At 37.2% G+C, this 14,073-nt stretch overlaps 1 protein-coding gene across 5 annotated transcripts in view; it reads left to right on the forward strand.

Annotated features, from left to right (window-relative positions):
• The window catches only part of TBL1XR1 (TBL1X/Y related 1), a 178,075-nt gene that overhangs the window by 158,663 nt on the left and 5,339 nt on the right, over nt 1–14,073 (forward strand). For all 5 annotated transcript variants that reach the window (XM_070791713.1, XM_019959464.2, XM_019959461.2 and 2 more), the window contains 5 exons: nt 4,318–4,439; nt 4,586–4,660; nt 10,163–10,290; nt 10,836–11,001; nt 13,577–13,678. In XM_070791713.1, coding sequence (XP_070647814.1) covers nt 4,318–4,439; nt 4,586–4,660; nt 10,163–10,290; nt 10,836–11,001; nt 13,577–13,678 — 593 coding nt within the window. The remainder of the gene's footprint in view (nt 1–4,317; nt 4,440–4,585; nt 4,661–10,162; nt 10,291–10,835; nt 11,002–13,576; nt 13,679–14,073) is intronic.

Consider the following 14,073-nt stretch of genomic DNA (forward strand, 5'->3'; position numbering starts at 1 on the left):
TTCCAGTCTTGAGTATCAGGCATTGTTTCTTCTAATCCTTTTCAGTGGTTCTTTCCCAAGGCTCAGCTAGTACTTACGCTGATTAGAATAGCTAACTATGTGAGTTGGACCCGCTGCAGGTCTTTAGAATTCTGTCTGCATAGCTCTCTCCTTTCTTGTGCTGTGAATTCTAGGTGCCTGTGGCTCTCTAGATTCTGAGCTTTATCTCTTCCCCTCAGGAATTTCATTAATCTCTTCCTTAGGGAAATTCCTCTTCCATGGGCCAAGATCTGGACATTTTTCTAAATCATATATGATCAGTTAAAGGCACATTGTTGGTTGATTTCTTTCTCTCAAGAACCACTGTCCTTTGTTGTCTCATACCCAGAGTCTTCCCTGGTGGCTCAGATGGTAAAAAAAAATCCTTTGCAATGCAGGAGACCCAGGTTTGATCCCTGGGTCAGGAAGATGCCCTGGAGAAGGGAATGGTAACCCACTCCAGTCTTCTTGTCTGGAGAATTCCATGGATAGAGGAGCCTGGCAGGCTGTGGTCCGTGGAGTCTCAAATAGTCGGACCCAACTGAGCAACTAACGCTAGCACTAACCCAGAGTCTTGAACTGTCATTTCATACATTTTGTAAGTGTTTGGCTATTTTGGGCAGGAGGTAAATTTGTTTCCTGTTACCCCATCTTGACCAAGAATGGAAGTCTACCATGCTTTTAAAATTACCATATTCTAATTCCTATACTGTATTTTCATTCATATACTCTTACGTAAAGCATAAGTCATGATTATAGATGAATTAACCATTTCATATTCATTAGGATAGCTGTAAAAAATAACAGTGTTCATAATGATGTGGAGAAATTAGAATCCTTGTACTTTGTTAGTAGGTATGTAAAATGGTACATTTGTGGAAAAGAGTATGACAGTTCCTCAAAAAGCTAAACATAGAATTACCATATGACCCAGCAGTTCTCCTCCTAGGTAATTGAATTGAAGGCAGGAACTTGAATGAATTCATAGCAGTATTTATAGCATTGTTCACAGTAGCCAGTAGCCAAAGGGTGAGAACAACACACTGTCCATGAGCAGATGAGTGGATGAACTGAATGGGGTCTCTATATACATGGATTATTATTGAGCCATAAAAAAAATGAATTTCTGGTACATGCTGCAACACCAGAGAACTTGTATACCTTATGCTAAGTGAAGTAAATCAGACATAACTTTAAAAGTAAAGATTCAAGAGTACAGAGGCTGGGAGGAGGGCAAAATGGAGAGTTATTGTTTAATGGTTACAGAATTTCTGTTTGGGTGATGCAGAACTTTTGAAAATAGTGGTGATTGTACAATATTGTGAATGTAATTGATACAGCTGAATTGTACACTTAATTAAATGACAAATTTCATGTTATGTATGACCACAATATTTTAAAACTAATGTAATATGCTAAAAGCCATTGAATTGCACACTTTAAATGGATGAAATGTATGATACATGAATTATATCTTAGTGAAGCTGTTTTTTTAAAAAGGCAAATGAATATTAAATGCCTTTTCCCCTTCCCTCATAGGTTTATTTATTACCTTTCTGGATTATGAAAGATGCATGGGTTAACAAAAAATAAATCAGAATTGGAGGACACAGAGACTGAATCTTAGTTCCAGGACTTTTTTTTTTTTTTTTTTTTGCTGTACCTTGCAACTTGCAGGATCCTTGTTCCTCAACCAAGGATCAGACTCATGGCCCCTGCAGTGGAAGAGCAGAGTGCTAACCACTGGACCCCCAGGGAATTCCAGCTCCAGGAATTTAGAAGATTGTGTACCCTCGGCCAATTAACTTTTCTTAGCCTTTTTCATCATATGAAAAATGAAACCAATAATAGTAAATATACCTCTCACATATTACCTACATAAAAATATATTTTATGTTAGAGATGTATTTCTGTCCTGAAGGACTTATATTACCTAGAGTCATTTTTAAATTTTAGGAATAAAATACAAAGTAAGGAGGTATGGGTTCTTAGATCATACCAACCTATAATCATTGTATCTTATGAGCCAAGCATATCACAGAACATTAATCATACAACTCATGTCTTAGCATTCTTCAGCTTCCTTCAGTTGTCTTTACCCAGTTATACAGTTGGTTTTTGTTTTGGTTTGAACCTAATGGTGTATTTGTTTAAATACCATTTCTGATTTTCTCAGCCACCTATCTAATGTTTTCAGATGATACTCTGTCAAATTGATACCCTGGTGGAGCACAACAGATACTTGGCCTTCTTCATAGCGTTGTATTATATAACGTTTAATTGTCCTTTAAATTTTTACATTTTTGTCACACACACACACAATTTTTTTTTTGGTGGGGGGTTGCACTGGGTCTTCGTTGCTACACGCAGGCATTCTCTAGTTGCAGCGAATAGGGGCCACTCTTGGTTGTGGTGTGTGAGCTTCTCATTGCCGTGGCTTCTCTCTTTGCAGAGCACAGGCTCAGTAGTTGTAGTACATGGGCCTGGTAGCTCCGCAGCCTGTGAAATTTGCCCAAACCAGGGATCAAACCTGTGTCCCCTGCATTGGCAGGCAAACCCTTATCTCCTGTGCTACCAGGGAAGTCCTTTCCCACACTTCTTAACACTATAATAAATTATCATATAAGCATTTTGTTAAAATTATTTTTCAAAATTTTATCTTAATAATATTTAATGTCAAAATGAAGGTGTAGTTACTGATTCCAAAGCAGAAAGACAAAATCTAAACCAGGTAATTCAAGAAAGGGAACATAATATAAGGAAACTCGAGCAGAAGTCTTACAAGAGTGAAGAATAGAGAAGTAGGAGGTAACTCAGAGTTTAACAACCGCAGTAAACCTAAGACTGTAGAGAAAATGATAGGATCCAACTACCCAGTGGGAATGGTGTCTTCAGCGAGTAGGCTGCCTGGCGAGCATAGGCACCGTGGAGCAATCAGGGTCACTGCCAAAGACCCAGTCTTAAAGAGAGAGGACCACAGAGTTGCCTGTCTACCGTCTTTCTCCTAACCTTGGACTTGTGACAGTTTCTTCCACTGAATGAGCCCATCTGGGGTACTGCAGGCGTGGGGACCTGGAATATGTGATGTCCTGGTGGCAGAGAAGGGCAGGGCAGAACGAGGTGAGGAGTGGGCTGAAGATAAGCTCACAGAGGAATGGTTGTCTACATTGCTCCAAGAGGTTGTGGTGCACATGAACACCAGCATACCAGACATAGTGCCGATCAAAGTGGGCCAGTGTTTTTACTCACTGACTTAGTTGGATTCTCCCGGAAGCAGGATGGGAAAGAGGAAAGGAGCCAAGGAAGGGAACAGTTTCTAGTGACAAAGGTCTAGGGTCAACCTAATTCATGCAGGGCTCTGAAGTGTTTGTTATATATCAGGATTTTCCTTGTCTTGCCAGGCGTGCTTCATTTTTGATTCTCAGCTTTCCCCAACCACCTACTGCCTGCTCTAAATGCAGTGTTTTTGGTGTGCTTCTATTCCTTAACCCAGTTACTTGCTATCATTACCTTAATCTGCATTGCTAATTATAGAGAAGCTTTGCACTTTGCAACAGGGGAAAATGAGAAAGGAAAGAATCTTTAATCATATCCGAGCTAAAGTATTAAATGCCAGCCAGCTTTTGGACCTCTGAGGTTTTAAATTCAGTGATGTAGGATTTAAGATATATTTGACAAGAATCACTTAGAAGAAAAATGTATTTGCCAATCATGTAATACTCCCATTTATCAGTTAAGTAGATAGTGGGAATGGTACTTACTCAGTCTAACATTTGTCTCACTTGTAATTTACAAAGTACTTTCCATATACATTATCTAACTTGATGTTCACAATATCCTTGAGTACTAAGCGTAAAGGTTTTTATCCCCATTTTTTAGAAGAGAAAAATAGCCTGAGAGCTGACTTGCTTATAAGGGCCCATTAGTTAGGGAATAGCAAAACAAGGCTTTGTATCCATTGAACACTCACAGAATTTTAGAAACAAAAGGAAATGTAGCATCACATTTAATTTTAAGAGTCCAGTGCTAGTAATTTACAGAGCAAGCTCTCAGGAACCCTCATCTCCTGGTTACCAGGCCAGTGTACTTTCTGTTAGGCTGTGTCTCACAGAGAGACAACCAAACTGAAATGTATTAATATTTGTGATAATTAAGTGCCATAATCTTAGAAATTCTATTAATATAAAAAGAATAAAGCAAATCATTTAAGTTCTTAATGTCCAGCAGCGTTTTAAAACTAAAGCACCTAGATTTCAATGCCATGTGGAATGAATGCAAACCTGGCTTTTTCCTTTGCAGCACCAGCATTGGATGTCGACTGGCAGAGCAACAACACTTTTGCTTCTTGCAGTACAGATATGTGCATTCATGTCTGTAAATTAGGACAAGACAGACCTATTAAAACATTCCAGGGACACACGGTGAGAAACTTCTTTTTTCTCCCTCCTTTAAAGCAATTATGATGAATAAGTAATGTTTCAGAGTGGTTTTGAAGTATGTATGTTTAATACCCAAAGAACAACCAAGTCTATGAAGTGAAAATGTGAATGTTTACTATTATTTTTAGAATGAAGTAAACGCTATCAAATGGGACCCAACTGGCAATCTCCTGGCATCCTGTTCTGATGACATGACCTTGAAGGTAATTCAATAGGAGGGAGGGAGGGGGCTGAGGAGTTACACAGTGTGGCTGCTCTGGCCATTTTAAGATTGCTCAGAATGTGTCTCTTGTAGTTGGGAATTAATGATACTAAGATTTGTGCTATTATAAATTGTCTTTGCTAGTAACGAGTCATATATTGGTACAATGAAAGGTTATTTGCTCATGTAAAGATCTGACTTATAGGTAGTGAATGAAGATCTTTGTAGGATTCATGGATTTGACTAATATTCTGAGCAATGTATTAATTGGATTTTTGCTGTGGTGTGAATATATATCACCCTTGCTGGGAAACTGATGTGTAGTGGATATATAGCTTAATCGGTGAGTGAGCATAGTTGACATTTCAGAATTCACGTCTCATTATGAGTTTACATTTTTCTTGTTGTATAACTAAAAGCAAAAACTAACACCTAGCCCCTGTGTATATCACATACCAGAATTAAAGGGGGGAAAAGCTTTCTGAGATAAAGAAAAATATAATTTTCAAAATTAATGAAGCTTGAGCTCTATACTTCATCATTAACTCTACTAAAAATAATTTACCTTTGACTTTCCAATGCCGCTGACTGCAAACATGATAACCTTTATAGATAGGATAATCATGAAGGAAAACTGCTTTTCCTCTTCCCAGGAAGAGATTAAATGTAACCTTGGTAACCTGGTGAGTTTTTTTTTCCTTAAATACCAGCTGTGTTTTTAGTTAGGTTTTCTCAAGTCTGGACTCCCTTGTAAGCGTTGCTGATAAAAATGCTTTTCTTCACACTTCTATTTGTGAGATTACTTTGCAAGTGTGTGTGTGCATACATGAGCGCACACGTGCTCACTCAGTCGTGTGTGAGGACTATAGCCCACCAGGCTCCTCCATGGAATTTTCCAGGCAAGAACACTGGAGTGAGTTACCATTTGCTACTCCAGGGATTGAACCTGCATCTCTGTGTCTCCTGCATGAGCAGGCAGATTCTTTACCACTGTGCCACCTGGCACCCTTGCATGCACATACCTTATGCTTATAAAATGAATGAAGAACAAAGAACTTCTCTGGGAGCAGAGTGTGGCACATACAAGGAAATGAAAGAAGGCCGGTGGCTACTCTCAGCTACTGATTTGCAGTTCAAGAGATAACGTTTGAATTAGAACATGTTCGAGGTTTTTGTTGTTGTTATTCTAAGAATAATAAAAGGTCAGAATTTTAAAGCAGAAGCTATAAGGATGAATAATGTCTAGTGAAGCCGTACTTTGAGAAGAAGGAACAGCAGATGAGTGAGAAGATTATGTTTAGCTTGGATAGTGCCTTTGAGTCATGCAAGTGGACGTGCCAGGCTGGTCTGATGCTCAGAGAAGAACTCAAAGTTTGATGTAATCATTCGGGAATTCTCAATAGACGGGTGGTCATTCAAAGCCATGGGCGTGGACAAAATTGTGTAGGTAGAAAGTATCAAATAAAAGAAGAAGAAAGCTTTAAAAGTCTTAAACTCTGTAACATTTACCTGTTTTAAGAAGAATCAGGTTCCAAAAGAAAACCTAGCAAGAATGACTTCAGTGGAAATAGTATGTATGTGTAGAGAAGAGTATTTCAAGGGAAGTGTTGAAGAGAATGGTCAGTAGTATCAGTGCTATCGAAAGCTGGCATGAAATACGTTTTGGAAACTTATCTTTTTGCATTTATTTACGTGGAGTTATGTATACCTAGGGGAGAAGGCATTGGCACCCCACTCCAGTACTGTTGCCTGGAAACTCCCATGGATGGAGGAGCCTGGTGGGCCGCAGTCCACGGGGTCACTAAGAGTCGGACACGAATGAGCGACTTCACTTTCACTTTTCACTTTCATGCATTGGAGAAGGAAATGGCAACCCACTCCAGTGTTCTTGCCTGGAGAATCCCAGGGACGGGGGAGCCTGGTGGGCCGCTGTCTATGGGGTCGCCCAGAGTCGGACACGACTGAAGCGACTAAGCAGCAGCAGCAGCAGCAGCAGCAGGATTTCCTTATATGTGCAGTCTGAATATGCTCCACTGTGTGTATGCGCATCTTCTTCTTTCTCCATTCATCCATTGTCGGACACTTAGGCTGTTTCCATATTTTGGCTTTTCTGGAGAATGCTGCAGTGAACATGGGAGTACAGATACCACCTCGAGAGCCTGGTTTCATTTTATGTGTTTTATATATGTAACCAGATGTGGAATTGCTGGTTTATATAGGGGTAGTTGCTAAAATTTGAGGGAGAACCTCGTGGCTGCACCATTTTGTATTCGTTTATCAGCAGTTTATAAGGGTTCCAAGTTCTCTATATTCTTGACAAAATTTTTAAAATTTATGAAGCCATCTAACAGTTGTGAAATGATATCTCATTGTAGTTTTGATTTGCATTTCCCTGATTATCAGTGATATTGAGCATCTCTTCATATAACCTGTTGGCCATTTGTATGTCAACTTGGAAGGAATGTCAAGTCTTTTGTCCATTTTTTTTTTTTTTTATTTTATTTTTTTAAATTTTATTTTATTTTTAAACTTTACATAATTGTATTAGTTTTGCCAAATATCAAAATGAATCCGCCACAGGTATACATGTGTTCCCCATCTTGAACCCTCCTCCCTCCTCCCTCCCCATACCATCCCTCTGGGTCGTCCCAGTGCACTAGTCCCAAGCATCCAGTATCATGCATTGAACCTGGACTGGCATCTCGTTTCATACATGATATTTTACATGTTTCAATGCCATTCTCCCAAATCTTCCCACCCTCTCCCTCTCCCACAGAGTCCATAAGACTGTTCTATACATCAGTGTCTCTTTTGCTGTCTCGTACACAGGGTTATTGTTACCATCTTTCTAAATTCCATATATATGCGTTAGTATACTGTATTGGTGTTTTTCTTTCTGGCTTACTTCAGTCTGTATAATAGGCTCCAGTTTCATCCACCTCATTAGAACTGATTCAAATGTTTTCTTTTTAATGGCTGAGTAATACTCCATTGTGTATATGTACCACAGCTTTCTTATCCATTCGTCTGCTGATGGACATCTAGGTTGCTTCCATGTCCTGGCTATTATAAACAGTGCTGCGATGAACATTGGGGTACACGTGTCTCTTTCCCTTCTGGTTTCCTCAGTGTGTATGCCCAGCAGTGGGATTGCTGGATCATAAGGCAGTTCTATTTCCAATTTTTTAAGGAATCCCCACACTGTTCTCCATAGTGGCTGTACTAGTTTGCATTCCCACCAACAGTGTAAGAAGGTTCCCTTTTCTCCACACCCTCTCCAGCATTTATTGCTTGTAGACTTTTGGATCGCAGCCATTCTGACTGGTGTGAAATGGTACCTCATAGTGGTTTTGATTTGCATTTCTCTGATAATGAGTGATGTTGAGCATCTTTTCATGTGTTTGTTAGCCATCTGTATGTTTTCTTTGGAGAAATGTCTGTTTAGTTCTTTGGCCCATATTTTGATTGGGTCATTTATTTTTCTGGAGTTGAGCTGTAGGAGTTGCTTGTGTATTTTTGAGATTAGTTGTCAGTTGCTTCATTTGCTATTATTTTCTCCCATTCTAAAGGCTGCCTTTTCACCTTGCTAATAGTTTCCTTTGTTGTGCAGAAGCTTTTAAGGTTAATTAGGTCCCATTTGTTTATTTTTGCTTTTATTTCCAATATTCTGGGAGGTGGGTCATAGAGGATCCTGCTGTGATGTATGTCAGAGAGTGTTTTGCCTGTGTTCTCCTCTAGGAGTTTTATAGTTTCTGGTCTTATGTTGAGATCTTTAATCCATTTTGAGTTTATTTTTGTGTATGGTGTTAGAAAGTGTTCTAGTTTCATTCTTTTTTTTTTTTTTTTTAATTTTATTTTTTTTATAATTTTATTTTATTTTTAAACTTTACATAATTGTATTAGTTTTGCCAAATATCAAAATGAATTCATCACAGGTATACATGTGCTCCCCATCCTGAACCTTCCTCCCTCCTCCCTCCCCATACCATCCCTCTGGGTCGTCCCAGTGCACTAGCCCCAAGCATCCAGTATCGTGCATTGAACCTGGACTCGTTTCTCGTTTCATACATGATATTTTACATGTTTCAATGCCATTCTCCCAAATCTTCCCACCCTCTCCCTCTCCCGTAGAGTCCATAAGATTGTTCCATACATCAGTGTCTCTTTTGCTGTCTCGTACACAGGGTTATTGTTATCATCTTTCTAAATTCCATATATATGCATTAGTATACTGTATTGGTGTTTTTCCTTCTGGCTTACTTCACTCTGTATAATAGGCTCCAGTTTCATCCACCTCATTAGAACTGATTCAAATGAATTCTTTTTAATGGCTGAGTAATACTCCATTGTGTATATGTACCACAGCTTTCTTATCCATTCGTCTGCTGATGGACATCTAGGTTGCTTCCATGTCCTGGCTATTATAAACAGTGCTGCGATGAACATTGGGGTACACGTGTCTCTTTCCCTTCTGGTTTCCTCAGTGTGTATGCCCAGCAGTGGGATTGCTGGATCATAAGGCAGTTCTATTTCCAATTTTTTAAGGAATCCCCACACTGTTCTCCATAGTGGCTGTACTAGTTTGCATTCCCACCAACAGTGTAAGAGGGTTCCCTTTTCTCCACACCCTCTCCAGCATTTATTGCTTGTAGACTTTTGGATCGCAGCCATTCTGACTGGTGTGAAATGGTACCTCATAGTGGTCTTGATTTGCATTTCTCTGATAATGAGTGATGTTGAGCATCTTTTCATGTGTTTGTTAGCCATCTGTTAGTTTCATTCTTTTACAAGTGGTTGCCTTTGTCCATTTTTAAATTAGTATTTTGCTGTTGAGTTGTAGGATTTCCTTACATATTTTGAAAGTTAACTCCTTATTGGATATACGGGTTGTGGTATTTTCTCACATTCCATAGGTTGTTGCCTTTTTACTTTATTGATTGTTTTCTTTGCTGTGCAGAAACTTTTTAATTGTATATAGTCCCTCTTGCATTTTTTTTTTTTTTTTGGCCTTTATTGCCTATCCTTTCGTGTCAACATGAATTATAGTGTATTACCTGTATGTTCCTTATCTACTTTCCCTTCCCCATTGCCATATAGTTCCTGATTCTGAATTCTAAGAGGAACTTATAATGTATATCCTTATTTTTAAAGGATGGCATAAAAACTAATGCCTTAAATATTGTAGCATCATTACCCAAGGAAATTACTCAATGTTGATATTTGTACCATCTGAAGTTTTCAAAAATAATCTTAGAACTATAATTTATTGAATCCTGAAGCCTCACAATACTAATTATTTAGAATGGACTTGAAGCTAATTTGTCATTTTTTAAAAACAAATATTAAATGTATTCTACTACATTTTAATTTCTTTGCATATATTCTCTTGATCTCTATAATTATTGTTATGGCTATGCCACATATTTTGGACTGGCAAGATCATGTTATAAACGTATCCTTTATATGGAAAGCTAATTTACACACACTTTTCTTTTTTGTTTAGATATGGAGTATGAAACAAGACAACTGTGTCCATGACTTGCAAGCACATAATAAAGAAATTTATACTATCAAATGGAGTCCAACAGGGCCAGGGACAAGCAATCCAAATGCCAATCTTATGTTAGCAAGGTAACACTTCTGATTTGCTTTTCCTTTATGAGTCTTTTACAAAAAAAATTTCTTACATTATGGCGGAAAATTCAGTAAAATGGGAATGTATCCCGCAAGGAGTATTTTAGACATTTTATTATTTCAGCTCATAATGGATTTTGTCTCTGGAGAGATCAAATATTTACTGATAATATCAAATATTGATTAAAACCCGAGTAACTGAGGCATAACGCAATAAAGTTTTTTCAGCATCAAAATAAAAAATAAGTATATATTCAATGTAGTGTTTTGTGAATCAATATAAAGGAGTTATTTAAAGAAAAGAGAAATATAGTAAATCAGCTCATATATGTTTTCCAGTGTAACAGATGTGGAGATGTCCTTAATGAAAGCTACCTCTTCTCCTTTTAGCTTTGTTTCCAGAGCACTTTTTCCCTAACAGCACAGTCTACTTCTCATAAGGAATTTGTGGCTAGCTATAAGGAAAGATGGTCATTGTAGTTTGGGGGTGGGGCTGGGAATTTCATTACTTATAAAATCTTTTTTTTTCCCTCCTTTGTCAGTGCATCCTTTGATTCTACTGTTAGATTATGGGATGTAGACCGAGGAATTTGCATCCATACTTTGACAAAACACCAAGAGCCTGTGTACAGTGTAGCTTTCAGTCCTGATGGCAGGTATCTGGCGAGTGGTTCTTTTGACAAGTGTGTGCACATCTGGAACACACAGGTATGTCTGGGTTATTTGAAGAGTCATGTATCTTTATATGAGTAAGAAGTGCTTGTCTAAACAAATTTTTTTTTCCAATTTTGATTGTCTTTCCTTTTGTGTTATTTATTCAGTTCTTAGTTTTTAAATGAGTATTTTTCGGTGGTGTTTTTTGTAGCTTAGTAAAGATAAAACCATCTAAAGTGAGATTTTCATAATATAGACCAAAATTTAGAAATTTAAATTCTTTGTTTTATTTTTTCAACAGTTTTGCAGACATAAAGTATGAGAATTTAAGATGCATTTATTTAGATAAATGATGTTACTTCTTTATTTTATAAAAGAATTATCTTTGAAGAAGGTATATATGAGCAGTTAAAAAAATGTACTAAAGGACAGGATTTTATGATTCAATACAGAATTTATCAGAGAGAAACTTAAAACTGTATACTACATTTCTAGGGACAGTGCTACAGACATCTTTTCTTAAAAATGGAGAAAACAGTTTTGTTGCTTTCATTCTTTTTCATCTTTTCAGTGTTTTAGTTTTTACATGCCATATACCGTTTTCTTCAATAAGTTCCATGACTCTACCTGGCCCTGCATTATTGGTTTAATTTTAATGAGTGTTACTTTGTAAGTCTGCCTATTAAGGCTCTTTTTTCCCCCTTAGTAGAGCTTTATAATTTCTTCATAACAATCTTCTTTTATTAAAAATTTATTCTGAGGTGCCTTACAGATTTTATTGTTACTATGTATAGCATCTTTCAAAACATGTATTCCTTTTACTTACTGATGGTTACTCATGTTTGGAACATTATAAATTTTGGCATGTTGATGTTGACTTCATCAACCCTGCTGAGCTCTCTAATCTTAATTATTTCCCGGCTTGGCAGGATCTTAGTTTCCTGACCAGGGATCAAACCTGTTGCCCCCTGAAGTGGAAGGAAGTACTGAGTCCTAACCATTGAACTACCAGAAAAGTCCCAGTCTTTCTGTTTTGATTGAATAGCAGAGACTTAATAGATAATCTGCCTGTTGTATTATTCTCTGTCACTCATTTACTCTATTTTGAGTAAATTAATTTAAAATTTGGGTAGAGAACTGTAGAATTCTAAGGGAAGATGCTGTTAGACTTTTAAAGATATTTGAATAGCTATCCATACTGTTTTGTTGTTTCACTATTGTGTATCAAAATGTCATTTTTTTTTTAAGTTTGAAAATAATAAAATCCATCTTGTGAGATTTCAGTGCAGGAAAAAGTCATTATTTTTTGGTCATATACATATGTGATATATATGTGAGTGTGTAGTTTTGTTTTGTTTTTTTTTCCTTCCCATTACTTGGTTGATATGTTACCTAATCATTTGACAGATAAATTCTTGCAGTCTGGTCTGATCACAGATTTGAGTAAATGCTAAGAATTCTTTGGCAGTTTTAATGTAGATAGCTCTTGCTTACTGAACATGCTGTTTTGGTTCAATTATAGCCTAAGTTAAGCTTAGAAATTGGTAAGTACTATTGAAAGAAAGTGTTGGTTCTTTTTTAAACCCCACAGTTGACTCTCTATAGATTTTACTCTGTACGTGAGCTTATTTTAGATTTTCTTGACGCCACTCCTTTCGCTCCTAATTAATGGTAGATATATTTAAGGCCTACTATACTCATACTTTTTCATTAATCTCTTAAACTGTGAGAAATTTTAGGTAAGAGGGAAAAAACAGTAGAGCTTTCCCAATGTGATCAACTGCATCCATGCATCTGTGGTTTCAGCAGTATTTCCAGACTGACTCTGAACAGGAAAACAAGGAAAAATGGTCTCCCAGCTTAGTGATTAACTTCGGGCTGGCTCTGTCAGACGGTGTTTACAAGATACGTGTCTTGCTGCCAAGTCGTTTTTAGGTGGTTCTGATACTTCTGGTTTGAAGTTTTTAGGTCACCATGAAGCTAAGACATACTTTTCTTGTTTGTCAGGACAGAACACCAGCAGCATGTTTTTCAGTTTCTCATAGCAGAACCTCTTACCTTTGACCTGTTTAATGACTTGTTTCCTAAGAGAATATATTTTTGTACTGAGTTTTAATTATTGAATGGCAGCTGAATGATTTTGATTACCATTACCAAAGGAATAAAGTAATTGAGTAGTATTTATAAATCGGCTAAATCGATGATGAAATTGGTAGTGTTCCTGCTTGTACTTTGTTTTCTTTTAATTTAAAACATCTTTTAGTAATAATGTACATATGCTCTTTTAGCTTCTTTTAATAATTCTTCTAGCTTCGGGGTGCTTCTGGTGTCAAAGAGACCAAAAGGATACCTTAGCTAAAAATGGTTATCAGTACTGGAGAAACTGTGTGTGTGTGTGTGTGTGTGTGTGTGTGTGTGTGTGTGAATGATCTGTTGAGAGCAGGCTAGTGCTACCATTTTGTGAAAGGATCATCATATTACATTTCTGGTATTTCAAAACTTGTGTTTGAAGTTGAAGCTAAGTCTTGCATTGGATTGCTGGAAATAAAGCCGTATGATATTTTGACCTCAGCATTTGAATATACATAATAATTTATCATTTTTAAGATTCTGCTTCTCATTATTTTAGACAGGTGCTCTAGTTCACAGCTATAGGGGAACAGGTGGAATTTTTGAAGTTTGTTGGAATGCAGCAGGAGACAAGGTTGGAGCCAGTGCATCAGATGGTTCAGTAAGTATAATGAAGTTTTCCAGAGGGGTAAATGTGTGTGTGTGAGAGAGAAAGCATAGTGAATAAATGTGGCTTGTCGTGGTAGTGACCACCAAAGTGTTCTTTATAAAATACATTTTATGATATGGATATTGGTCTTTTTTACTGAAGGCTCTATACTTTTTATATTCATTTCATTCAAATAATGTAAATATAATTAGGGTATCTTTGCCAAAGAGTGCCTTCAAGATCAAGAAATGGACTGTAAAACTTCATCAGTGAAATTAAGTATAGCATGATATCTCTATAAGAGAGATTTGAATTTTTAATGCCTATTTTTAACCTTCTCTTCTTGTAGAAGAGTGCTGGTGGCCCAGGGAAGGAGGGAATAGAGGCACTGAGGGGTCTACATTGAG

This window comes from Bos indicus, chromosome 1 (assembly GCF_029378745.1).
Source record: "Bos indicus isolate NIAB-ARS_2022 breed Sahiwal x Tharparkar chromosome 1, NIAB-ARS_B.indTharparkar_mat_pri_1.0, whole genome shotgun sequence".
Taxonomy (NCBI): domain Eukaryota; kingdom Metazoa; phylum Chordata; class Mammalia; order Artiodactyla; family Bovidae; genus Bos; species Bos indicus.